The sequence below is a fragment of the Lynx canadensis genome, chromosome C1 (assembly GCF_007474595.2).
Source record: "Lynx canadensis isolate LIC74 chromosome C1, mLynCan4.pri.v2, whole genome shotgun sequence".
Classification (NCBI taxonomy): domain Eukaryota; kingdom Metazoa; phylum Chordata; class Mammalia; order Carnivora; family Felidae; genus Lynx; species Lynx canadensis.
In genome coordinates this window covers 162,958,452-162,985,579 of record NC_044310.1, presented here as the reverse complement: position 1 = coordinate 162,985,579, position 27,128 = coordinate 162,958,452, and the positions used below count along the sequence as shown (strand labels likewise).

Here is a 27,128-nt window from a genome sequence, read left to right as displayed (position 1 = left end):
CAGGCTCTGGGCTGTCAGCGCAGAGCCCGATGCAGGGCTCGAACTCATGAGCAGTGAGATCATGACCTGAGCCAAAGTCGGAGGCTTAACCGACTGAACCACCCAGGTGCCCCTGCAGTTCCTATATTAGTGCTTGCTGCCTCACCTTGCACTTTAAATTTTTATTATTATTTTTAAGTAATCTCTGTGCCCAGTGTGGGGCTCAAACTCACAACCCCAAGATCAAGAGTTGTATGTTCTACCAACTGAGCTAGCTAGGCTCCCCTTCACCTTGTACTATTATGTTATAAAGGTAGCTTCTTCCCTTAAACTTCATGAACCAACTCTGCTAGCTTCCAGTTTTTCTTCTGCAGTTTTGGCACCCCTCTCTGGACTAAGTTTTAGTTTATGGGAGTGTTGTGGCTGGTTTGATCTTCTATTCAGACCACTAAAACTTTCTCCATATCAGTTGTAAAGCTGTTTTACTTACCCTTTGTATGTTCACTAGAATAGCACTTTTGATTTCCGTCAAGTTTACCTTTGTATTCACAGCTTGGTTATCTGCCTGGTGCAAGAGGCCTTTGCTTTTGGCCTGTCTTGGCTTTCGACATGCCTTCGTCACCAAGCTTAATCGTGTCTAGCTTTTGGTTCAGTGTGAGAGATGTGCCCCTCGTCCTTTCCCTTGAATACTTAGAGGCCATTGTAGGGTTAGTAATTGGCCTGATTTCAATATTGTGTTTCAGGGAACAGGGAGGCCTAAGGAGAGGGAGAGAGATGGGGGAGGGGCTGGTAGGTGGAACAATTAGAACACACACAACATTTATCAATGAAGTTTGCTGTCTCATATGGGTGCAGTCCATGGCTCCCTAAAACAATCGCAATAGTAACATCAAAGATCGCTGATCACAACTCCCCAAAACAGATGTAATAAGAATGAAGAAGCTTGAAATACTGCAAGAATGACCAAAATGTGACACAGAAACATGAAGTGAGCAAATACTGTTGGAAAAATGGCACCAATAGAATTGTTCAATGTAGTGAAGGCTGCCACAGACTTTCAATTTGTAAAAAAACATCCGCAAAGCACAATAAAGTGAAACTCAATAAAACAAGGTATGCCTGTATAAGAAATATATATACAGTAGCTAGGATAGGGAGCAGTGGTAAAAGAGGGGTTCCTTACATCTATGTGTTTCAAGCTACCAAAAAAGCCCCCCAGACATTATGTTCAATGTCTTCTGAAGTCTGGATGGCATCTATGTGTTTCAGGCTACCAAAAAAGCCCCCCCAAACATTAATGTCTTCCAAAGTTTGGATGGTAGTCTTAACATTGCTTGCATAAATCATAAGCTGTATAAGCCAGGTACAGCTTGTTAGCTTAATCTTGTTGCCTTTTACTTGAAGACCAGAAGTCCATCTTGCTGTTTTCTAGGGTGTTAGTTCCTGGTCTTTTGTGAGCAACTGCTAAAATAAGAATACAAACACTCCATGGGAAAATCTGAGGCCCTGCTTTTAAAAATAAACATTTCCCTGAAAGAAACAATTTGCAGAAATTTCTCTCTACCTAGAAAATGTGAACCTTTACACAAAGCCATTTGTCCTTTGAATTGCTGCTCCATTTATGGTCCCTATTTTACATTTGTATAGCTGAATAGCCTGTTCAGGTCCCTTTACCTTTAAGGGACGTTCTGTGTAAAACAGAATTTTGTTGCCAGCTTTGAAATGAGAGTCTTTCTGGTTTCTGATATTCTCATTTCAAAGTTTTGAACATGAAGACTGTTTCAGCCAACCTTACTCGTGGTAAAGTGCAACCCTTCTTATCATCACTCTGTGCAATAGGGACATCTCCCAAGTTCATACACAGCCTAATAATGAGAGCTTGGTTCTCAAGTAATGGTAGAGGGAAGTCTACTTTCCCTTTTAACATTTTGTTTCAAGGATATACTGCCTTTTCCTAATGCCAGGATCTTATGCGGCCGGACTCAGCTTGAGCACTCCATTACTTACATAATGGCCCTGTGTTACCATTTCTGAGTTTTGTGGACTGCTTATGTGAGTTTATCCTCCCAAACCACAACTGTTTAGGTTGTTTCTTTGCTCTTACATTGTTTTTCTGTTATTCAGATTTTTCTCTTGTTTGTCACCTACAGATTGGCCTTGCGTATTTAGAGACGTTCTCACGAACACTGGTCTTGCTCCTTGTCCACTGGCAGGACTTTCTGCTTTCGAAAGCTCCCTTCAGTGGACTACTAAGGCATCTCTACAAGGTATTCAACCATCTTATGTTTTAGAATGAGAGAGTGACGCCTAAATGTTGACCAATATTCATTTCCTTCTTTTTCTTTATTATAGATGCTCCAGTTTTTAACTGAGCATATGGCAAAATAAAGAATGTATTTCTCAGGTATAACCGTGTGACTTAAGTTCTGGCATATGGAATGTAAATAGAAGTTTCCTGTGCGTTGTTGAAAAGTTTCCTTAAGGGAGGCTGTTGCTCATCTCATTCTCCTTCCTGCTATCTGATCAGCAGATGTTACGGTTAGACCTTAAGCAGTTATTTTAAACCATGAAGTGGACACCGCGTGTTGAGGATGGCAAAACAACAAAATAGAAGGAGCCTGGGTTCCTAATGATCATGGTTCCAGACTGCTTGTGCTTTTGTGTGAGAGAAAAAAACTTCTGAATCATTTAAGCCATTGCTAATTTTGAGTTTTCTGTCACTCATAGCTGAACCTAATCCAACTGATACAGGTATAAAAAAATCAAGCTGTTACCAAATGAAAAGCATATGAACTGGGTCCCATTGATGTTATGTTGCAGCACTGACACAGGAGAAACTTTTCGTCTCCACTCTTAAGATTCAGCAGATTCAGCACTGCCATTTCACCTATCATCTATAACTACCTCTCCCTTCTGTTGTGGTAAAAAGCTTCATTGTTCCCCTTTCACCAAGACTCCGTTGCTGTACTTCCATCCTTGAAACTGTTATACCTCTGGATAGGTGACATTTTGCTGGGCGTTACAGGAGACCATAGGATAAACACCTTCCTGGAGCACTGAAACTTTTGAAGGGAACCTTAATTTTTATATCAGAAAAAAATGGAACAGAAGGCCAACTTTACATACATTTTAAAATATAAAGTAAATACTTAACATTTTTTGTATCGGAGTTTAACTGCATGCGTCTGTTTCCTTAGGTATCACAGAGTAAGGGGTTCACTCTTTTCTGCCTCTCCTTTGCCCTAGGGATACATAGATGGAAACTTGAGAAGTACTGCTTACTTAATTAGAGCTGAAGGATTCCTGGCAGCAGAGCAAATAAAGCTCATGGCCCACCAGCTAGAAAGGTAAGAGACTTTAAGCTTTTATGCAAAAGTGGTTCTTTATTTTGCGATTATTTCTCAAGTATTACTGACTTCAACAGATGCTTCTAGATAGTATCCTCAGGATGCTAGTGTCCTATCATATTATTGATAGTGTTTAGTAAATAAATACATACATACATAAATTGGAGGTTCAGCAAAGTTGGAAATGTCCTTTTGGAGCTACAGTGCATTACTGCATATAAAGCACACTGAAGACTTACATTAAATTTTTAAATTTTAACTCAGAGCCTCCTAAACTTATCTGACTAGGGAATCCTCTATAGTAAAGGGCCCCCATATGAAAGTCCTAATTCTCTGAAGATTTTATAAATGATAGTAACAATAGTTAATCCTTGAAGTATTTTCTTTTCTTTTTTTTAAGTAAACTCTAAGCCCATCATGGGACTTGGGAATTCATGATCCCAAGATCAGGAGTCACCTGCTCTACCAAATGAGCCAGCCAGGCTCCCCGAAGTATTTTCTATACTGCACAATTTTTTTGGACAAAAAGTATTACCCATTTTAAGGCTAACTAAATACAAGCTAACTAAAATGTCAAAACTTATTTGCTTTTGGATTGAATTAAATCAACTAAGTTTAGTTCAGTGATTATTCGTACTGAACAGAAACATTAATAGGAAATTGTATAGTTCTTCAAATACATCTTTTTTGAACATCTTCTATGTATCAGCCCCAGTGTGGTGATGTTAAAGATACAAAGTACAGTGGTTTCTGGCTGTAAGACATTTATAGTTTGGGAATATAGCTTTTAAAAATGGAAGGGAAATATTGATGTAATAAATGTGATCTTTTAAAACATAATGGTCTAGTTGTAGACTTGGTCAGATACATCAAGATATACAAGCAGATTGGCCTATGCTGTTGTACCTTAATCTGAAGGTTCAGACTGAAAGTGAAACCATGTGTAAAATACAGTTACTCTAATTTTGATGAAATTTGGAAAATATTTATATATATATGTGTGTATGTACCTGCATATATATACATACATACATATATATAAATATGTTTGAAAAAGTAAAACTTTTTTTTAATATATTTACTTACTTTGAGAGAGAAGGCATGTGGGAAGGGGGGGGGGGGGGGGGGGGGGGGAGAGAGAGAGAGAGAGAGAGAGAGAAAGAGAAAGAGAAAGAGAAAGAGAAAGAGAAAGAGAAAGAGAAAGAAAATGCCAAGCAGGCTCTGCACTGTCAGTGTGGACCCTGGTATGTCCACGGGCTCAAACCTGCAAATTGTGAGATCATGACCTGAGCCAAAATGAAGAGTCAGACGCTTAACTGACTGAAACACCCAGGTGCCCCTGAAAAAGTAAAAAGTTTTAAGCAGGAATTTTTTTTTTTTAATTTTTAACGTTTATTTATTTTTGAGAGAGAGACAGAGTGCGAGCAGGGAGGGGCAGAGAGAGAGGGAGACACAGAATCCGAAGCAGGCTCCAGGCTCTAGGCTCTGAGCTGCCAGCACAGAGCCTGATGTGGGGCTCGAACTCACAAACCATGAGATCATGACCTGAGCTGAAGTCGGACGCTTAACCGACTGAGCCACCCAGGTTCCCCTAAACAGGAAATTTTTTAAGGAGAAAAAGATGGCAAACTTTTTCTTGCACACTGAAATATATGTTAAATAAATTCTGAGCCACTTGATGAACTTAAATGTTCAAACCCTGATTTGGTTAGAAGTATTTTACATAAAGCATAAATTCCACGAGGGCAGGGACTGTGTATCGTTGTATCCTGGAGTCTAACACAATTCCTCCCCTCTTACATGTACTCAATAAATATTTATTAACTAAAGGATGAAGTAAATGAGTGATCTGAATTTCAGAGTATAAGGGGTTAGTGGATGGAGGTGAGCAGTGTTTACTAAGAAAGAGATGGGTGAGTAGGAAATGAGAGCATTCTAGGCTCCACATGGAGCTGATTAAAAGCCGACCTAAAACTGGAGCCAAGGAGATGAAGGGGTAGCATAGACTGGGGTAGGAGGAGGCAGGGGTCAGTCCATACAGAGGTGTGGAGACAATGTTATGGATCTGAAGCCTTATCCTAAACATTTTTTTCATAACTGGTCCTTTGCTCTCATTTTGACTGGTACTGCTGATGTGCAAATTGTCGTTCTCTTTTCTGAATTTAGCAGTAGTTTGTACTGGCTTTCTTATGCATAGTTTTGCCCTCTCTAATCCATCCTTCACATTTCTATTAGTGATCTTGCAAGAATTCCCCTTTGATTATCTAGTTCATCATCTTAAAATCTTTCCATTTTTTACAGTGGGATTAAGCAGACTTATTCTTTAAAGGGCTCGATAGTAAATATTTTAGACTTTCTAGGGGCCACATGTGGTCTCTGTTGCTTATTCTCCTCCCACCCCTACCCCCAACCATTTGAAAATATGAAAAACTTGCTTGGTTCAACATTTCAGCACAGGCCTATATTTATAACCTCAGAGTGGCAGTGGGATGGGGGTGGTGAGGGTGGAATCCAAACTCCTAACCAGGATAATAAAGCCCCTTCAAGATTTGCTTCACTTTCTGGCCTTCTCTCTCTTCCCTTCAACCTTATATCCCACATTTCAGGGGTCCAGCGTTCCCTCAGTGTACTCTGCTTTATTGTGATTCTACATGCTGTCTTCTCTGCTGAAAACATCATCCCTGACTAGCTGATGCCTCTTCCTTTGAGACTACACACAGTCATTTCTTCCTTCAGTAGTAGTCTTCTCAGCCCCTCTCTCCACATTTGGCTAGGTACTTGTCTTGGTTAGGGGATAGAAACTTAATCGGATAAATTCAGGGTTCAAAAAGAAAAAAGAGCTCACGCTCAGAATACAGACGACCTGCATAATTCAGCCACAGAAAACATAGTCAGGCATCACAGAAACTGCTTTCCTTCTTCTTGGCTGCATGCTTTCTCATCTCTGTTTTTCTATGCCTACTCTTGGTTCTGGCTTTCATTAATTTTTTTTTTTTTAATGTTTATTTTAGAGAGAGGATGCACATGTGTGCTCAAGCAGGGGAGGGGCAGAGAGGAGGGATAGAGGATCTGAAGTGGGTTCTGTGCTGACAGCAGAGGGTTGGATGCGTGGCTCGAACTCCCGAACCATGAGATCATGACCTTAGCCAAAGTCGATGCTTAACCAACTGAGCCACCCGGGCACCCCCATTAATTTCTTATCAGTATGAACATGACTATAAATGTCCACCAGTCCTGAGTATGATTTAGAATCTCTGGTGCCCACTTCTGTTTGCCTGATTTTTTTCTTTTTACAAATTTCCTGAAGAGGTAATCTGATTGGCTTGACTTGGTTAGGTGTCCCCTGATTCACCTGAGGCAAGTATGTCAAGGTCATGGATATTATAGGATTGCCCTTTACTGGTAATCAGACTCTCTAAGAGGGCAGTATGGGTGCTGAGGAGAGGTGGCCAGCTCCAGTATACTCCTTAAGCCCCTATGTTCCCATAGTGCCTGTGTAATGTCTTTATTATTATGTTGCTGAATTGTATAATGTAAATATTATATATTATACTTATATCACTGAATTATACTTGTTTACCCTTACTAATCTGATTTTGAGGGCAAAGACCGTATCTCTTATTCTCAATATGGTATAAGATACAAAATAGGCAGTCAAATGTTTTCCAAATACATTTTACAAAATAAATTTGTTGTATTAGAAATGCTTGGGAATGCTGTATGTTGTATGTAACATTTAGTATTATCCGTATTTTAGAAATCTGCTTTGAAACTTGAGTACATGCTTTGAAGGTAAGAAATTACAGCATTTACAGTTCTGTAGCTAAGAGGGTCAGTAAAATTAACATTTTATTTTATTTTGTTTTAACTATTTTTTTTAATGTTCATTTATTTTTGAGAGAGAGAGAGTTACAAGCAGGGGAGGGGCAGAGAGAGAGGGAGACACAGAATCCGAAGCAGGCTCCAGGCTCGGAATTGTCAGCACAGAGCCTGCCGCAGGGTTCGAACCCATAAACCACGAGATCATGACTTGAGTCGAAGTCGAACACCCAACCAACTGAGCCACCCAGGAGCCCCTAAAATTCACATTTTAGAACATAGAGATTTTGGGGGTGCCTGACCAGCTCATTCAGGAGAGTATGGACACTTGATCTTAGGGTTGTGAGTTTGAGCCCCGCATCAGGCTCTGTGCTGACAGTTCTGAGCCTGGAGCCTGCTTCCGATTCTGTGTCTCCCTCTCTTCTGCCCCTCCCCCACTCATGCTCTGTCTCTCTCTGTCTCAGAAATAAATAAACATTTAAAAAAAAAAAAGGAATCTAGAGATTTTTGAAGTTAGTCACCAGAAATTGACTTGCTCCCTCCCATTTTTTTTTTAAGATTTTATTTTTAAGTAATTGCTACCCCAACATGGGGCTCAAACTCAAGAGTCGCATGCTCTATCCATCGAGCTAACCAGGCACCCCTGTCCCATTTTTAAAGCTTCATTTACCCACGCTATTTTCTGTGAAGTAAATTGGTTTCTTTCTTAATTTGTTTTTGGTAGAGATTTAAGAAAAGCATGTAGTTTTTATCAGCTGAATCATTTGAATGATAGAGTTCTATATAGCATGGGAGTAGTGGTATTATAGTCTATAGGATCATCTTACCTTGCTTAACTCATTTCATATTTAAAAAAAGGAACTAATAAGACAAACAATTGTCTAATATCACTCTTTGAATATTCAGGTACAGGGTAATATTTTTATCATAGTAGGATTCTCTTTGCTCTTAACCTTGCAATACAGATGTGATTTTTCTATTCTTTGATCTCTATAACATGAAAGTTATAAACCAGAAATGAGTAGAGAATTGTTAGAGAATCCATGTTTTGTAGTATTTTTCTCATAACTACTCCTAAACACCATGTGATACTAATTATATAATGGATATATAGTGAATTATTATAGTGCATATCATTATAAAATTTTTTTTTTTTTTTTCAACGTTTATTTATTTTTGGGACAGAGAGAGACAGAACATGAACGGGGGAGGGGCAGAGAGAGAGGGAGACACAGAATCGGAAACAGGCTCCAGGCTCTGAGCCATCAGCCCAGAGCCCGACGCGGGGCTCGAACTCATGGACCGCGAGATCGTGACCTGGCTGAAGTCGGCCGCTTAACCGACTGCGCCACCCAGGCGCCCCAGTGCATATCATTATAAATACCTTCTATAAGTTTTTCTTTTTTTAATTTTTTAGTATAGAACCATTTAAGAGTATGTTGCCAACCTTATGTCCCATTACCCCAAATACTTTATTTTCTACAATAATACATTCTTCTACAAAATCACAATACAGCCCTGAAAACCAAGAATTTAGCATTGAAATATTGCTACATCTAATCTGCATATCACATTTTAAGTTTTACCAGTTGTGGGGTGCCTGGGTGGCTCAATCGGCTTAGCATCCGACTCTTGATTTGGGCTCAGGTCATGATCAAGCCCCACGTCAGGCTCCATACTGAGCATGGAGCCTGCTTGGGATTCTCTCTCTCTCTCTCTCTCTCTCTCTCTCTTTCTGCCTCTCTCTCTCTCTCTCTCTGTCTCTCTCTCTGTCTCTTTCTGCCTCTCTCTCTTTCTCTCTCTCTCTCCCTCCCCTCCCCAACCCCTGCCCCTCTACCCCATTTGTGCTTTCTCTCTCTCTTAAAAAAAAAAAAAAGTTCTGCCAGTTCTAATCCAAAAGATTTGTCTAGAATTCACATTGCAGTTGTTATGTCTCATTGGTCTTTTTAAATCTGAAATAGTTCCTAAGTCTTTCCTTGAGTTTGGGACTTGGGCACTAGTGACTAGATGATTAAAGTCCAGTTATTTTGAAGAGTTTACCTCAATTTGGGGTTGTGTAATATTAGAGACAGGTATCTGATATTGTGTAGATTAGATACAGGTGTGTGTATCTTTGTTTTACTGTCGTGGAAATGACGCTATGTCCTTATTGCATGTCAATTTTTCTTATTTCTAATTTTAACTTGGATCATTTGAGTAAGGTAATATTTGCCAGGTTTTTATAATTAAGATATATTTTATCAGGAAATACTTTGAGAGGATATAAATATCCTGTCTTATCAAATGCTGAGTTTATTCTTTTGTATCAGTATGGATTAATGGGATCCTGTTTTATTCACAGTATGATCCATTACTATCATCTTTGATTTTGATTCTGAAATTGTTTCAGATCTGGCCACTTTCTGGCCAAATTCATAAGTAAGTCCTTCTTAATTTTCTTGCACAAGATATTCAAGGGCCATCCTGTACTTGCCCTGCCCTAGCCCTGGAATCAGACAATTCTTGAAAGAGCTCAGGTTCCTTTTGGTAGAGAATGGTGTTTAGACATCAAGATCTGGGTGCCTAGTAGGTGTATTGCTTTGGGGGTATCTGTGTTCTCAGGCCCCCCTCACTAGACACAGCTAGGGAAATACATGAACATGTATGCAGATATGTACACACACATATTTATCGTCTATATTTCTGTACCTTTATATCTCTTTTGAAAGTCAAGAGTTCACACCAATATCTCTAAATTTCATCTAATTGCCAGGATTCATTCTGTATTATAATTACCTTCACCTATAGTGTAAATTTCCCTTCACCCACATCCTTGATATATCTTATTCTGTCATTCCTTGTATTTGTACATAATGAATCACCTGTTGCCACCACACCCACTTCTCATCATCATCTAGATGTTCTCCAGCTTGGGCCCAGGTATCCTGTGCTAGACTCATACCATCTCTGTTCCTTACCTCATGTGGTTGCCTCCTCAGACTTCCCCCCAGCCACCTTCCATTGCCATGGACAACTTTCTCACTCTGCCCACTCTGTGACACTCTGCGCTGGTTTGTTCCCCAATAGCCTGTCTAAGCTGCCTCTCATGAAGATACCAAAATATATGTTTTTTCTGGAGGCTTGGCTTTTATATTAATTTTAATGTTTTATTTATTTTTGAGAGAGAGACGGAGTGTGGGGGTGGGCAGAGAGAGAGGGAGACACAGAATCTGAAGCAGGCTCCAGGCTCTGAGCTGTCAGCACAGAGCCCAATGTGGGGCTTGAACCCACAAACTGAGATCATGACCTGAGCCGAAGTTGGACGCTTAACCGACTGAGCCACCCAGGCACCCCATATTAATTTTAAGTTATAAGAAATGTTTGGTAGTTAATTTCTCCCATTTTTTTCTATTCTTTGTTCCTGGAAGTGTTCTTTACTATTTTCTTATTGGCATCTCATATTATGTGTGATTTTATTTGATAATAGGTCTGTTGAATAATTCTGGAAGTCCTAGAAGAGTCTTTCTATACTATGTTTAAAAGATGGTTTACATAAAATTTCTAGATTGTTGGTAGGCATAGGATAGCAAGGCGTAACAGTTGATAAACATAGTATAGCAAGGCATACCAGCTGGCAGGTACAGTCTAGCATTAAGAATGTTTTTGTCCCATTTTTTACCTAGCAGTAAGTCATTTCACCCTTTGGGACCTCATTTGTAGGTTAGGTAGTCAGGACTAGATCAGGAATACAATAAGGTACATGATCAGAAATCTGTGTGATAAGAAAGCCTATGATCTATAGTCAAGAGAGAATTTTGGACTAAGATTTTATTTTTTTAAGAATGGGCAATGTAAACATTTCACAGAACTACAAATAATAATTATATATATGAAAAATTATAACCTAAGTGTGTCAAAATATGCAACTTTAAAATTAGGGTTTTGTTCCAGTAATCGGACAAAAATGTTAAAAAGTAATATTCACTATTGGTATGGGTGTGAAGAAATGAGGTCTTTCTGTATACTACTGGTAAAGGAGAAATCAGTACTCTATATTAGAGGGCAGTTAACAGTGTAAATCAAGTCTTAAAAATATGCTTTCACTTTGATACAGTAATTTTTAATTGTTTTTTTGTTTGTTTTTATTGTTTTTTTAATTAAGCAGAAAGTTTATTTCCAAACTCATCAAAGATGATTACAAACACAAAGTATCCTTTTAAAAGTGTCCCAAATTAAATCAAAAGCACATCATTAAACACTTGTGACATTAAGAATTCATTTAGGTTGTAGTGTTTTCACATTATTTTTTTAAATCATTTGCAGTGTTCTAAGATCACATTTAAACATTTAAAAAAATTTTTTTTAATGTTTATTTATTTTTGAGGGAGACAGAGAGAGAGGGAGACAACAGAATCCGAAGCAGGCTCCAGGCTCTGAGCTGTCAGCACGGAGCCCGATGTGGGGCTCGAACCCATGGACGGTGAGATCATGACCTGAGCCGAAGTTGGACGCCCAACCGACTGAGCCACCCAGGCACCCCTCACATTTAAACATTTTTTAAAGACATGAAATAATGTAGTATATTAATTTTTTTAAGTATAACTATAAAGTAGAGGAACTTAAGACAAAGATCAAATCTTCAAACATAGGATAGGGTAATCTGATACATAATACACTATGAATCTTTCCAAACAAGTTTTCTAAGAAACTGCTCCCATGTTTAGTGTTACAAATAAAACAATCTTCTCATTTAGAAAAATCAAGATATCATTTGATTAATAAAGTCTATTCTTCCCCAGTTTTATACTTGCTTGTCTTCATTTAGAAACTGTAAATTCATGAGAAAAGAACAAGTTTTGTTATGGTATAAAAAATCTCAGGAACAACAGATTACAAATATTCAATTTTTTAAAAGTGTATTTATTTTGAGAGAGAGAGAGAATAGGGGAAGAGCAGAGAGAGAAGGAGAAACAGAATCCCAAGCAGGTTCCACAGTGTCAGCAGAGAGCCTGACACTGGGCTTGATCCCATGAACTGTGAGATAAAGACTTGCACCGATAACCCAGAGTTGGACGCTTAACCGACTAAGCCACCCAGGTGCCCCCAGTTTTTTAACAAACAAAAATGTTTTCCTTCCCAAAACGTAAAGAAACATTCAGTAAATAAAACAAACATAATATTCCAGGTGTAGCAACACTAGTAATTCACTTAGGAAAGAGTTATATTTGGTGGTAACACTTTTTTTTTGTCTTAAACATAAAAAACACTTTACCAAAAGAATCAGGCCATTATTGTTTAATAATGGCCTTCACCCAGTTTCCTTACCTGAGTAGAAACTCATCAATTTCTGTAGAATATTGGTTATAGGACAGATCACAGGAAAGGTCTGAAATATCTAAAAGCCATTTGGCTGGAGAAAAGTGTTTTCTTGAGACTTAGAAGCAGTCATTTCATCACTTTGTGCTTAAATGCATTCCTCAGTGAACTTTTTTCCCCACAGCTTTTAGAATAAAGCACAGGATCTGGGCTCCTGGAAGGGGTTGCTTCCAGCTGGAACACTTACCTACCAGCAGGACATCCCTGCAGGTATTCTGCATGTGGTACTGCGGGAGTTCCAGCCTCCAGCCTGAGCTGTTCCAGTAGGCCGCTTCAGGGTATTCCCACTGGCCCAGGAAGACATGGTAGAAGAGGTGCTGGGCTCTTTGACATAGTAATTTAATTTCATTTTTAGATATTGTTCCCGTGGAAATTATTACAGATACTCCACAAAGATTTGCTGCCAAAGATATTTGTTGATGATAAAAAAAAATCCACTAATAGAAAATTAATTATGAATATATCCCAACCATATGATGGAATACTAGATAACAATTAAAAATTATATATAATACTTAATGATCTTACTATTTAATGATGTAGCAGAATTTAGATGATTGCAATTTAAAGTTATAACACTGTTTGTACAGTTTGTAAAGCTACATATCTCCATACATTGATAAGACTGTGGAATATGTACTCTGGAATGTCGAATAGTAGTTGTCCCTAAATCATGGTCTTTTGGGTGACTTTATTTTTTTCTTTTTGCTCTTCTGTATTTTTATGGGAGCAAATTTAAAGCTCCTTACTATATCTTAGTTTAGTAGGGGTAATTTAGTTCATATTATCGGGAAATAACAATGGCCTTCTTCTGAACCCCAGACTTTTGCTTTAAAGGTTTTTCAGAATTTTGTAATACTGCTAATTTATGTAGGATATCTAATACTGGAAATTGCTCTGGCTCTGTTGTAACAAACAAAATTCAAAGTATACCAACATTCAAAGTATAGGTTGAAGGTTGAGGTTCTATGAGCACCTGGGTGGCTCAGTTGGTATGCGTCTGACTCTTCATTTTGGCACAGGTCATGATCTCACCACTCATAAGATCAAGCCCTGTGTCAGTCTCTGTGCTGACAGCACCACTGTCTGCCCCTCCCCCACTCATGCGTGCGTGCATGCACGCGTGTCTCTCTCTCTCTCTCTCTCTCTCTCTCTCCTCAAATAAACATGAAAAAAAAGGTTGGGGGTTCTAAAATAAAATGCCTTATAGCAAAGAAATAGAGAAATATATTTTAGGGCACACATACATGTTTACATGTGGAATTGACTTAGAAACCTGGAAAGAAGTCTGAGTTGCATGCTAGATTAGCTGATGTAAACTTCCTCACTATCCTGGAAGCTTCTTGAGGGCAGGTACCTATCTTAGTTCCCCACTACATCCCTAGCATCTAGCAGAGTGCCAAGCCGGAAGTGGATGCTCAAGTATTTGTTGATTGAAAGAAGAAAAGAGGAAACTCCAATGGTATGGGATCTTGAGGGCAAGGAAGATAAAGGACTGTTAGAATAAGAGTTAAGAGTGAAATTAGAGAAACCAAAGAACTTCTTTTAAATTTTGCTTACAATCCTCTTGTGTCTTCTTCGTGACAGTAATTCTCTTACCAGTGTAGTTTTGGATGTTTGCCAGAGAGCTGTGTGGTATATTAACAATTCTCTATCTGTAGTCATTGAAGTCCCAACAATTTATAGTGAACAAAGCCTCCTTTCCCTATGAACGTATTTCCAACCTTGCTGTAAAAGGGAAATAAGGCTAGATTTAGAGGCTTGAGATTCAGTTTAAGGAAGAGATAGTTTTTAAACCTCCCAGAGCAAATATCATCATTTATGTCTCAAGGTGCTTCATCTGTTGTATTTACAGCTACCTCAGCGAGGTTTTAGAAAATAGTAATAAGGAATGGGAATTTTTATTGTTTGGCTAGGAAGTAGGCTGATATGTAGGTAAGGAACTTCTTTTGTAGAGGAAGGGGGCAGTTGTAATGGTGCAGGAGTGGAAGAGATGAGAGAGAAGGGTACCACAGGCTAATTCTCTCAGAAAGCCTTTCTAGAACTGTCAGGTTTGTCCCTGCACTCCCTGTATATTGTCATAGTATTTTAACTCTTGTTCTTATCAGAGGAATTGAGATTATATTTCTGTATTCCTCTTGCTTCTGCTAGACTGAAAGTTTCTCAAGCACAGAGACTTTTTTCATCTTTGTGTCTTGGCATGTATTTGGTGTTTAAATGTTTCTTGAACTTAACTGAATTTAAATATTGCTTTGATTTTTCATGGCAATATAACTGCATTTTCTTACTAGTTTTAGAAGAGTTTGTTAAGGTAGACAAACTTGTTCACATCATATGACTATTCATTCCTTAATATTTAATGAGTAAATGCTATTGTGAGATAGGCACTGTTTTAGGTAGTTAAGCCAAAGATAAGTTCCTTGCCCTCATTAAGGTCACATTTTACTGGTGGTAAGAGAAGCAGAACTTTTACAGATTTCCTTTAGATTATTCTGGTGTTCTTTTCCCTCTTCTCACAGACAGCATGGTAGAGTTGGATGTGAATAGAGGAATAGAACCCTACCAGATACAAGTTTTGCCTGGAAACCAGGGAAAAAACTGTCTTCCTACCCTCCTATACCAGATCACCCTTGACCCCAAGACTCAGAACGGTGGCTATTTACACATTTCCCCACAGGAATTATCCAGTTTTTCTGAGCAAGACATTCTTGCTACCACATTTATAAGCAAAATTAGAAAAAAAATTTTTCTTTGTGCATCACTGGCTTATTTGGATAAGTATATAGTCACTTTGGGGGGTGCCTGGATGGCTCAGTCTGTTAAGCTTCCTACTCTTGATCTCAGGTCATGATCTTGTGGTTCGTGAGATCGAGCCCTGCATCAGGCTCTGTGCGGACAGTGCAGAGCCTGCTTGAGATTCCCTCCCTCCCTTCCTCCCTCTCTGTCTCTGTCTCTGTCTCTCTGCCCCTCTCCCACTCAAGCGTGCGCGCACACACATGCGTGCTCTGTCTCAAAGTAAACTTGAAAAAAAGCATATACTTTGTTCACCACTGGATGGGGTTTTAGTAATTCTAAGATGAAGTATTAGCAGAGTTTGGGTTTTTGTTTTGTTTTAAGTTTTGTTTTGTTTTGTTTTTTATGTTCATTTATTTTTGAGAGAGAGACAGAGAGTGAGCTGGGGAGGGCAGAGAGAGAGGGAGACACAAAATCCAAAGCAGGCTCCAGGCTCTGACCTGTCTGCATAGAGCCCAACTCGGGGTTCAGATTCATGAACCATGAGATAATGACCTGAGCTGAAGTCAGGTGCTTAACCAGCTGAGCCACCCAGGCGCCCCTCTTTATTTTTTTTTAAGTAATCTCCACACCGAACGTGGGACTCAAACTCACAACCCCAAATCAAAAGTCGCATGCTCTTCTGACTGAGCCAGCCAGGCTCCCCTAGCAGAGTTTTTAAAATGGGCCACTCAGGGCGCCTGGGTGGCTCCGTTGGTTGAGTATCCAACTTCGGCTCAGGTCATGATCTCACAGTTTGTGAGTTTGAGCCCCACATCGGGCTCTGTGCTGACAGCTCAGAGCCTGGAGCCTGCTTAGGATTCTGTGTCTCCCTCTCTCTCTGCCCCTCCCCTGCTCACACTCTGTTTCTGTTCTCAAAAATAAATAAATGTTAAAAAAAAATTTTTTTTAATAAAAGAAAATGGGCCACTGACCTGGATAGTTCCAACATGTTGTACTTGTTCTCAAACTAATATCAAATAAATAAGTTATAAAGTTGTGAAACAGAGAGATGCTTATATAGATCAACGATATTATGGGACAAATAGATTTTGGTGAATTAGGCTGAGAACTTGATCACCTCTGACTATATTTTAAGAAGTTAAAAACTTTCCAAATAGATATTCTGAAATGCTAGATCTCCTCTTTCTCATCAGACTCCCAAAACCAGGATTTTTACTCTTTTAATAGCTTCCTTTCAACTATAGCCCTAAGAGCTGAATTAAATGTTTTTTCTCCTTTTATCCTCTATGGTGGAGTTGGATATATAGATCCTATGTTTGAGGCATTTATATGGGTATTCATATTGTAGGAGCACTACTCTTACCTATTATAAAGATTCTTAATAGTGACAGGCTTTGGGGGTGACAGTATTACAAAGTAATAATTATTCAAATATTTCAATATTTCAATATTATTCAAATGTTTCAAAACTATTTTTAACAGTGTGAAAACTATTTTGTTTTTCAGTATCCTTGCCATGAAAAAGAGGACGTGATAAGTTGTTCAACTTATGAAATTCAAGTTACATGTGAATTCTGCCAGGTATGTATGCAGGATTTGGGGTTTTTAGCCATTTTCATATTTTAGGTTATAAAAATTTTCATAGTTATTTCTAGATAAATATTTCAATATTTTTTTCTATTAAAAGAAAACACTTATCCGGTATATTAGTTTAGCTGATACTCCTGTTGTGTTTTTAAAGTATCAAATGGAGCATTAAAATACATATAACTATGACAAACATAAACATATTTTAGGGTTTGATTTCTACAGTGTCAGATAATACTAGTTCCATGAGATGTTACATAAAAAAGGATTTCAAATAGCAAATGAATGTGGCAAAAATGCCATATTCTAGGTGCTCCTTTAGTCATTTCACTTGAACATATTAAAGGCTTTAAAAGTCCTAAAGAAAAAAAGTCCTCCAGCATTTCCCAAATTTGTTTGATTACATACCTTGTTTCTATAGTAGCTGCTGTCATCCCTGTTGAATATGCTTTGGGAAACATTACTCTGAAGGCTTAACAAGTTAATGTTGAAAAAAGAACAACGTTACTGAATTTTTAGCTGAGTCAAATACCATTATATGTAATTTTTAAAAAAAAATTTTAATGTTTATTTATTTTTGAGACAGAAGGAGACAGAGCATGAGTGGGGGAGGGGCAGAGAGAGAGGGAGACACAGCAGAATGCGAAGCAGGCTCCAGACTCTGAGCTGTCAGCACAGAGCCCGATGCGGGGCTCGAACCCACGAACCATGAGATCATGACCTGAGCTGAAGTTGGTCATTTAACCAACTGAGCCACGCAGGTGCCCCAGTTACATGTAATTTTTAGAAAGAAAGCCAAAACAATGAAAACCTACAAGTTGATAGGAGTGATTGGGAACTTTAAGTCTAAATCAAAAATAGGAAAATAATCTTGACTCAAAAAAATTTTTTAGTTATTTTGTTCAAATCAGGATCCAAAAGAGGATTTACATGTAGTTAGTATTTAGGAGATTTATTAAATCTCCTCTAATTTATAACAGTTCCTGTCTACCTCCTCTCTTCTTGTGTACTCCATGATATTTATTTGTTGAAGTGACTAGGGCTTTGTCCTATAGAATTTGGCTGACTGCTTCCAGATTGTTTTCACAGGTTTTTCTACCTCCTATATTTCCTGTAGCTGGATCTAGAGATGCTCAGTTAGATTCAGGTTTGACACCCCGATCCACCCCCCTACCCCCCCCACCACCAACACACACACACCCTGCCTCCCTGGACTACTTTCTTGTGCATAATGTCTGATTGTCCCATTCTTAGTGATGTTAAGGTTGACCTGTTTCCCATCACCTTTTTTGCTAATGGTTTCATCAGACATTGGTGACCTGGTCTAGATCCATTATTTCATTGGGGATTAAAGTGATGATTTTCTAATTGTTTCATTCATTCTTTACTTAAACTGTTGAACAGGAAAAATTTAGCCTGACAGACCCAGGTTCCTGACCTTTTCCTTTTGTAGTGTAAAATCTGCATGCTGCATGTATTTGTCTACTCATTATAAGAAAATGGAAGGGGGGGCACCTGTGTGGCTCAGTCAATTAAGTGTCCCGACCCTTGATTTTGGCTCATGTCATGATGACAGCAGAGACTACTTGGGATTCCCTCTCTCCTCTGCAGCTCCCTTGCTGCTCTTTCTGTCTCTCAAAAATAAAGAAACTTTAAAAAAAAAATTGAAGATGAAAGGGAAATAGGGCTAAAATATCAGTAAAAATGTTTAGTTCACATTGAAGTAGAAAAGGTAATAAGCTTAGTGAAAATCATATAATACTACATTTTAAATTATTCTTTAAAAATCTGTACTGTAAAATGTTAAGTCATCTCTTAATGTTTTATTATAGGCAATACAAGGACCTGTGGAATATGAGTGATGACAAACCCTTTCTATGCACTGCCCCTGGATGTGGCCAGGTAATATATAAATTACTTTAAATCATTTTGTATAGTCACATTTATTAAAACACTGATGACAGTTTTTGTTGTCATGAAAAGGATTCTCCTGCAATTTTTTGTAAAATTTTGGAGTTCGAATAAAAATAACCTAGAAAATTTTTGAGAAGAAATTCTTCATTTTTCTGAATAGAATATTTGAATTTTGAAATACACAATCTAATATGGGGAAAAAAAGTTAAAATTCCTGTAATGGAAAGGTGGATACCTAGATGAAATCCAGGGCTTAAAAGTATTTTCATTTGACCATTATTGGTTAAAAATCATTGTAATTTGCTTAATTGGAAATGAAATATACATTATCTTGCTTGAAAATTATTTTACTTGCTGAACTCATAAAATTAATACTTACCTCTGACAATATCACTAATGCATTAATGTTCTTAATGTACTTAAGTCTAACATTTTCACTACAGAGCATGTGTGAAAGTATTTTCAGAAAAATCAGCATTGTTTCAAAAAATAATATTTCAGTGTTTTTAACAGGCTATTACATTATTAATCTATTGCTATTATGATAATTCTAACTTTATAGACACCAGTAAAAGGATAAATTTAATGTGTAGTCAAATTACAGAGTACTTAATGATACAAACTGTAGATCATAAGACCATCACCATAATTAAGATAGTGAACATACTCATCACACCAAAAGTTTCTTCATGCCCATTTGTGATCCCTCCGTTTGTTATCCCTCCTACCATTGTAAACCACGATTCTGCCTTATATCCCTATAGATTAGTTTGCATTTTCTAGAATTTTATATAGAGTCACACAGTCTGTACTTTTATCTGGCATCTTTTGTTCCACATAATTAATTTGTGATTTCCCTTGTTATGTAATCAATAAATTCTTTTTCATTGATGAGTAATATTTCATTATTAAATGTGGACATTTGGCTTATTTCCAGTTTTCAGTTATTATAAATAAAACTGGTGTAAATATTTGTGTTCAAGTCATTTGTATGGATGAATGCTTTCTTTTCTCTTGGGTAAATGCATAGGAATGTAGTGGTGGGATCATATGATAGATATGTATTTACTTTTTTAAGAAATTGCCAAACTGTCTTCCAAAAATGGATGCACCACTTTACATTCTTACCAAGAGTGTATAAGAGGTCTGGTTGTGCCATATCTTTGCCAACATTTGGTGTTGTGTTGGTCTTCTCATTTTAGCCATTTTTATTGTATATCCTGTAGTTTTAATTTGCATTTCTTTGATGAAAAGATGAGCACTTATTCATGTGCTTGTTGGACGGTTGCCATCTTGGATACCAGTCCATTGTCAAATAGTTTCTCTACTAAGTCTGGTTGGCATCTTAATTTTCATGATAAAAGCTTTTGAACAAGTCTTTCTAATTTTAGTGAAGTCTAATGTGTTAACTTTTTCTCTTCTATGGTTGTTGCTTTCTAAGAAATCTTGTCTAAGAAATCTTTGCCTACCTTTAGATCACAAAGGTATTCTCCTTTATTTTTCTGAAAGCTTGTTTTTTCATTCAGGTCTCTGTTTCATCTTGAACTCGTTTTTGTATATGTATATACTGGTGTGAGGTAGGAATTCAAGCTCACTTTTTTTTCATGTGATTTTTCAGCATCATTTGTTGAAAAGATTTTTCTTTCTCTATTAATTTGCTTCAACTCCTTCGTTGAAAATCAAATCACTGTGTAACTGTAGGTCTGTTTCTGAGCAGTCTACTCTGTTCCTTTCATCAGTTTGTCAACTTTTATGCTAGTACCACAATATCTTAATTACTCTAGCTTTATAATAATGCTTCCAGTCAGGAAAGGGAAGTTCACCAATTTAGTTCTTTCTCCTTTTGAAGATTGTTTTGGATAGTCTTTTAATTTTAGTCACTCTGGTGAGGATGTAGTTGTATCTCATTATGATCTTAATTTACCTGATATCTGATGATGCTGAGCCAGGGTAAAGATAGGAATTACCAGGGTTGGTGCTATTTATACAGGTTGTGCCTCTCTGATAAGGTGACATTTTAATTAAAACGTGAAAATGTGGGAGCAGACCCTGGAGGAAGAGTTTTTAAACTGAAGGAACAGCAAATATAAAGGTCCTAAGGAGGGAAAGGGTTTGGGTGTGTTTAAAAACAGAAAGACGACTATTGTGCTGGAGCATGTAGTGACCAACAAGGATAAATAAGGGTAAGAGATGCTGTCAAGTAGAAAAAAAGAGTCCTACTCTATAGGACTCTGTTGACTGTGATCAGGTATTTGGGCTTTATTCACAGAGTGATGAAAAGCCATTACTGAGCTAAGAGTGCAAACGGGGAGTAGACTGACAGCTGTTAGGTGAGAGATAATGGTGTCTTTGTCTACATGCCAATAGTGGAAATATAGAGAAATAGACTGATTTGACATATATTTTGGAGATATATTTGATATTCATTTTTCTATAAATTCAAGAAAGCTATAAAAACTACACTTCCCAGAATTTTTTATGACTAGTATTTCCTAGGAAATTGAAAATTCATATAAAAATTGATTTTAGAAGTACCAATTTGGTGGTGGTAATGTAGTACAAGTTATTTTTTGTCATAAGTATTGATACTATTCCAAATTTGAAATTTAGCTTTAGTGCACTTAAATTTAAATTTTCAAATAGATTTTAAATTTCTTAAAACATATTTTGTTGATATTATTTTGGAGAGAGACCAGTAGAAATCAGTGCAGAGAATACTAACTGTTGACTGTTGCTATTAAAAATGGTTTTAGGGGCGCCTGGGTGGCTCAGTCAGTTAAGCGTCCGACTTTGGCTCAGGTCATGATCTCGCAGTTTGTGAGTTTGTGAGTTCAAGCCCCACGTCAGGCTCTGTGCTGACAGCTCAGAGCCTGGAGCTCGCTGCAGATTCTCTGTCTCCTTCTCTCTTTGCCTCTTCCCCACTTGTGCTCTGTCTCGCTCTTGTCTCTCAAAAATAAATTTTAAAAAATGTAAAAAAAAAAAAATTAAAAAATGTTTTTATATGCCACTATTATGTATTTCACAGAAAGAGTTGCATTCATTGCATTTGTTTTAAAGTGATGTTCCACTGAATTTGGTGAAAGAGACAAAGTGAGATAATTTAGTGAAAGATTCATTTAACATGGGAACTCTTCTATTTTATTGGTAATAGCTTTGCTTTTGGTGATGCTTTCATTGAAAATTATCTCTTTGGTAGAATGTTTATACATTATAAGCTGTTTTGCAAAGGAAATTAAGATTGATTTTATTCAGTCTAAAGTGTCACTGGAGGTATGTTAATGTGAATATGTGTGTATAACTTTCTGATGTTGAGTAGATTTCTTCAACTAGTAAAAAAGTAAGATGAGCTAGTGGTCTGATGGTTTTATAACTTAGTTGTACCTATTTAATCTGTTAATAATCTATATCGTGGATGTGAATGCATGTATTAAATGCAGAATGACTGACTTCTTAGGAAGTTAGTTCTGGTGAGTGTTCAAGCCTTAGAAACACAGATTTCTCAGATATCAGAGCTTAAATTCCTTATAGAAGCAACTGGTTTACCTCCCTTCCATCTGTCAGGTTACCCTTTTTAACTTTTTAAGAGAGATGGTTATCTTATCCTACTTTTCTTGACTGCCTTTCCATTTTATTCAGCTGTATGCTCAAAGCCTTGTTGTTTAGCAAAATACTGTGTACATGTGTAACAGTTTGCATTGGGGTTGTACTCTGAATTGCCTGGGAGAAAGAAATTATGAATTCAGTATGTTGTTATTACTAGTAGTATCATAATTTTTCTATAAAACTTACTTTCAAAATAAACTTTTTAATTTGGCTCAGAAAACGGTGCAAATAGATTTTGCAAAAATTTTAACTTAGCATGTAGTAGCTATTTTATAAGCATTTGTTGAAAAAATAATTTATTTCATTCATATACATAGATATATATTCATCTATCTATAGATATATCTGTCCTTTCCTGGTGACTGCCTTTTGACAAGATGACTGTTGACATTTTTTTTAAGTTTCTAGTTAAAGGTAAATAAATTACCTCAGGTGATAGCTAAGGTTCAACTCCCCTATATCAGGTACCAGTTTCAATGTATTTTATCCATGTACATCAATAATATCTGATCAAAAATCTCTTAATAAATAGCATTTTGGTAAATTTGATCTGTAGATCATATGTGAGACTTCATATTTCTTGTTCTCCCCCTTTTAATATTCACATGATCCTAAATGGTTTTTAGGGTTCTTTTAACTGTTCTTTTTTACTTAGGATTAAATTTGGTGCCATTTTCACATGTTTTGTACAATTTGTGCAATTCTATATGTAGTTGCTCTTTGATTTGGATATTTGTGGTCGAACCAATCCAGGCAGGGGATAGTGGTAGAATAAGTTCCTAGGAGATAACTTTCCATGTTCTTATCTGTTAATTATGACCTCTACCAAAATGCATTTATTCACAAATGTTTAATTATTGCCTTCATGGGAGAAATTACATTGTTAGGTTCTTTGGACATAAAGTGAATCTTGCTTTAAGGTACTTTTAGTGTGGAATGTAATACATGTATATTTAAATTCTAATGTAAGGTAATTAAATATGCTAGTAAATTCTACACGTATGTTCATTCTCTAAGAGCAGTTATTCAGCAGTCTATGAAAAGACAGCTACTTCTCCCTCCAAATTTGGGAGTAATTCTTATAATGATAAAGCAATAGTAAGATAGCACTTGAGTGGGAAAGAGCTGGATTATAAAATGAACTGCTTTGTTATATTGATTGCTATTTCTTCACTGAATTACAAGAAGCATTTTTTTTTAATATGGTAACATAAAGAACCTGATTTACTTCTTAATTTATTCAGGAGTAATATTTCTACAAGAGAAGGAATCCATTTTGATGGTTTAGGGGAACTGAGTTCAAATACGTATAATTTTAACATTCCCATTTATAAGGATGTAGAACAGAGAGTTTATATCTCTTAATGTGGCATTTTATAATTATTGCCCTGAAATAAAATATAAGTGCTCCCTATTTTCAGTTATAATTGTTGCTCGATAAGGAGCATCTTCATAAAGGTTGATGTCCAGACATAATTTTATTTTAAAATGAACTAGTTTATTATATTGGTTGCTATTTCTTTGTTGGATTATAACAAAAGCATTCTTTTTTAACGTGGTAACATAAAGAACCTGATTTACTTCTTAATTTGTCCGGGAATAATATTTTTATAAGAGAATTCTCATTTTAAAAGTGGTAAGTAACCTGAAGTCTGGGTCAATACAGTGCTTTCCTCAGAAGTCATTGTACCATGGAATATATATTTCTACTATGATAAAGCAAAAAAAAGAAAAAAACAGTAGTGGTCTGTTTTTAGTATCCAAATGAAATTTATATGAAGTTTCTTTGCCTCAGGTTTTATGAGTTTGCCTCAGTCAAATGAGTTTTGTGACTTAGTAATACATCAGTATTGCTTATTCTTGGGTAATGGGTTTCTCTATGATTATATGAAGTCTTCTGTGTTTATCTATACTAACAATAGATTCTTTTATAGTTAACAAACTATTTCATTGTTAATGGTGGTTTTACATGTTGTGGAAATGAATTTCCTTATCATTTTACTTATTTGATCAAATTGAAAATCTTAACTATATTTTAAAACTTTTTGCCACAGCGTTTTACCAACGAGGATCATTTGGCTGTCCATAAACATAAACATGAGATGACACTGAAATTTGGTCCAGCACGTAATGACAGTGTCATTGTGGCTGGTTAGTATATGCTTTTATTAATAGCTTATATACATATTTCACCTGGAATGTGCACAATTTTTGTGTATTCTCTGTAAATAATATAGTCTGGTGATATTCCAATTCATTTACAGTAAATGTTGGCAACATGTATTTTACCCATTACATTTTCATGTTTCCTTCTGACCATTCATTTCACTTTTTTTTGTGTGGTTTTTCAAATGTAGATTTCAATGTCAGTTTTGTGGAAGTTAATTTAGAACCCCAGGAGCATTTTTATAGCATCTCCAGAATTTACATTTAATTGATAATTGAACTAAGGTGATGTTTAGTCAGTGTTTCTTTTAGCTTTTTACACCTGGTTTACAATGCTGTGGGAAGATAGGAAATGATCAAGCTCCTCCTGTTGGAGAGAGATCAATTAGCTGACTTGCTCACTAGAATTTGTTTATATTTCTCTTGGGACTAAAACATCTGTGTTAGTAAAATACTCTCAATAAAGGGGCCTAAATTCAGTATTTGCTTTTCTTGTGTTTTGAGCCTATGAACATACAGTATTACATAAGCAGATGAATATCTTTCACAATATGTGAAAAGAGAAAATTCATGCATTGTTTTATTGTCCTCTCATGCTGTATTAGCTGCCCCTTTTTTGGTATTTAAATATATATACACACACGTCTATGTGTATGGACACACACATAATACGCATAGTTTTACTGCACTTTCTATATTTTATAAGTATCATGATAAGAAAACAAAGTTTCATATAAAACTTAATATATTTATATAAATTTCAGACCCTTTTGTGTCATAACCACAAAGTCGTAAGTATTCAGAATCACCCCTAAATTATTCTTTTCTAAAGTTTGGGTTATACTGCTTGTAAGTCTGGAATTAACCCTGATATCTGAATATTATGAATATTTTGAAATTAATACCCAGCATAGAAATTGTCATATGCAGTGCTCTGGAGAGATAATGAGGCAGATGGTTTTTCCTGTACTTTCAGTATCATAATTTTTGTACTGAAAAAATTTGAGGTAACAAAAAGTTGGTAATTTGTCAAAAACTAGGAAAAATGAAAGAGAGAATGCTCAGTGTATCTTTAGTTCCGTAAAAGGAAGCAGAGAAGAATGAGCTATACATTTCTTTAAAATGGTATACATCAGATCTAAAGAGCTAGAACCAAAAAAAAGCAGTCAAACAAAGTAACAACAACCTGGACAGTTCACTCTCCTAGGCATGAAGGTCTTTGCTTGTCTGAAACTTCCTGCCCTAGAGCAATGTCTGGAAATTTTCAACTTAAAAATGTTTCGAGATTGGTTTCTAGAAATTTCCTGTTGCTTTACCTTTATTACAGTAGAAAAATAGAACATGTTCAAACACAGCACTTGACCATTTTTTTACTAACATATGTTGAAATAAGTAGTTTAGCATTACTGTATAATGCATGATGTGTGTGGTATATATTTGATGGTCAGTAGCCATAAGCCACTGCATATCATATTTAAACCATTGATGTTTAAACCGTGCCTGTGTTGATGTTTCTTTTCTCAGGCTTCATCATTCCAGTAATCACTAATAATGCATATGCATAAAACATGGTTATTTTTAAGCTCTTTCTCTCCCTTTAACACAAATTAGGAGCCTTCTGTTGAGGTGAGATAGACCTTTTGCATGTGAATAGAAGAGTCAGATTTATATTCAGTTTACTAATTCAGCTATGATGGACTTAAACTGATATGAGTATTCTGAGCCCTTACTGTAATAGAATTATAGAAATCTTTTGAGGGTTAGTGGGTACGTATGTTGTAGACTAACAGGTAAAATGAAGGCAAGAGAGAGTCTCTTCAGTAATTTAGATAATACTAGTAGTGTTTGAAATAGGCTTACATTATACATAATATGTGTGACATGTAGGTCATTTTAGTGTTAAATATATTTATATGTAGTAAGCATATCAGTACTCTAGATATATGTGGGGCAGAGATGAAACAATAAGTAATGCCCATTCTGGGGACACAGTATTTAACAAATATATGAATTTTAATCTTACAAAATCTTAAACCAGGATTCATCCTTATACATGTATTTAATTTAGGCTAGATTCCTAATACAACCTGTAAGTTAAAATGCATAGAATGTGAATAGAATTTCAGTGTGCCACCAACTCTGGTCAGGATGAATAAATAGCCTGGAAAATTATGAGACCAAATAGGCAGAGTCCATAAAAATACTATTTTTTATTCAACATGGACCTTAACTGGCATTTATTCTATAACCAGTATATGTGTTAATGTACATAGCATAAGTACATATTCAAGGATAGTTAAAATATTCCAAGTTGTGGGGGCGCCTGGGTGGCGCAGTCGGTTAAGCGTCCGACTTCAGCCAGGTCACGATCTCGCGGTCCGTGAGTTCGAGCCCCGCGTCAGGCTCTGGGCTGATGGCTCAGAGCCTGGAGCCTGTTTCCGATTCTGTGTCTCCCTCTCTCTCTGCCCCTCCCCCGTTCATGCTCTGTCTCTCTCTGTCCCAAAAATAAATAAACGTTGAAAAAAAAATTAAAAAAAAAAAAATATTCCAAGTTGTGAGAAAATAGAGTTGACTATTCCTCTACTGCCTAGAAATTAAGGTAGAACTTTACATAAATATGTA

The 27,128-nt window shown here is 36.6% G+C and overlaps 1 protein-coding gene across 10 annotated transcripts in view; it reads left to right on the top strand.

Annotated features, from left to right (window-relative positions):
- ATF2 (activating transcription factor 2) overlaps positions 1 to 27,128 on the top strand; it is an 81,498-nt gene that overhangs the window by 12,436 nt on the left and 41,934 nt on the right. For 4 of the 10 annotated variants that reach the window (XR_003970651.1, XR_003970650.1, XM_030323882.2 and 1 more), the window contains exons 2-6: positions 2,130 to 2,246; positions 3,226 to 3,326; positions 16,743 to 16,817; positions 18,656 to 18,725; positions 24,395 to 24,491. Coding sequence is in view for 8 of the 10 variants with exons in the window: in XM_030323882.2 (XP_030179742.1) it covers positions 16,786 to 16,817; positions 18,656 to 18,725; positions 24,395 to 24,491 (199 nt within the window). In the remaining 2 variants the exon portion in view is untranslated. Of the gene's footprint in view, positions 1 to 2,129; positions 2,247 to 3,225; positions 3,327 to 7,083; positions 7,119 to 11,579; positions 11,605 to 16,742; positions 16,818 to 18,655; positions 18,726 to 24,394; positions 24,492 to 27,128 lie in introns of those variants that run through there. The other 6 variants (XM_030323884.1, XM_030323886.1, XM_030323883.1 and 3 more) reach the window with 6 other exon arrangements.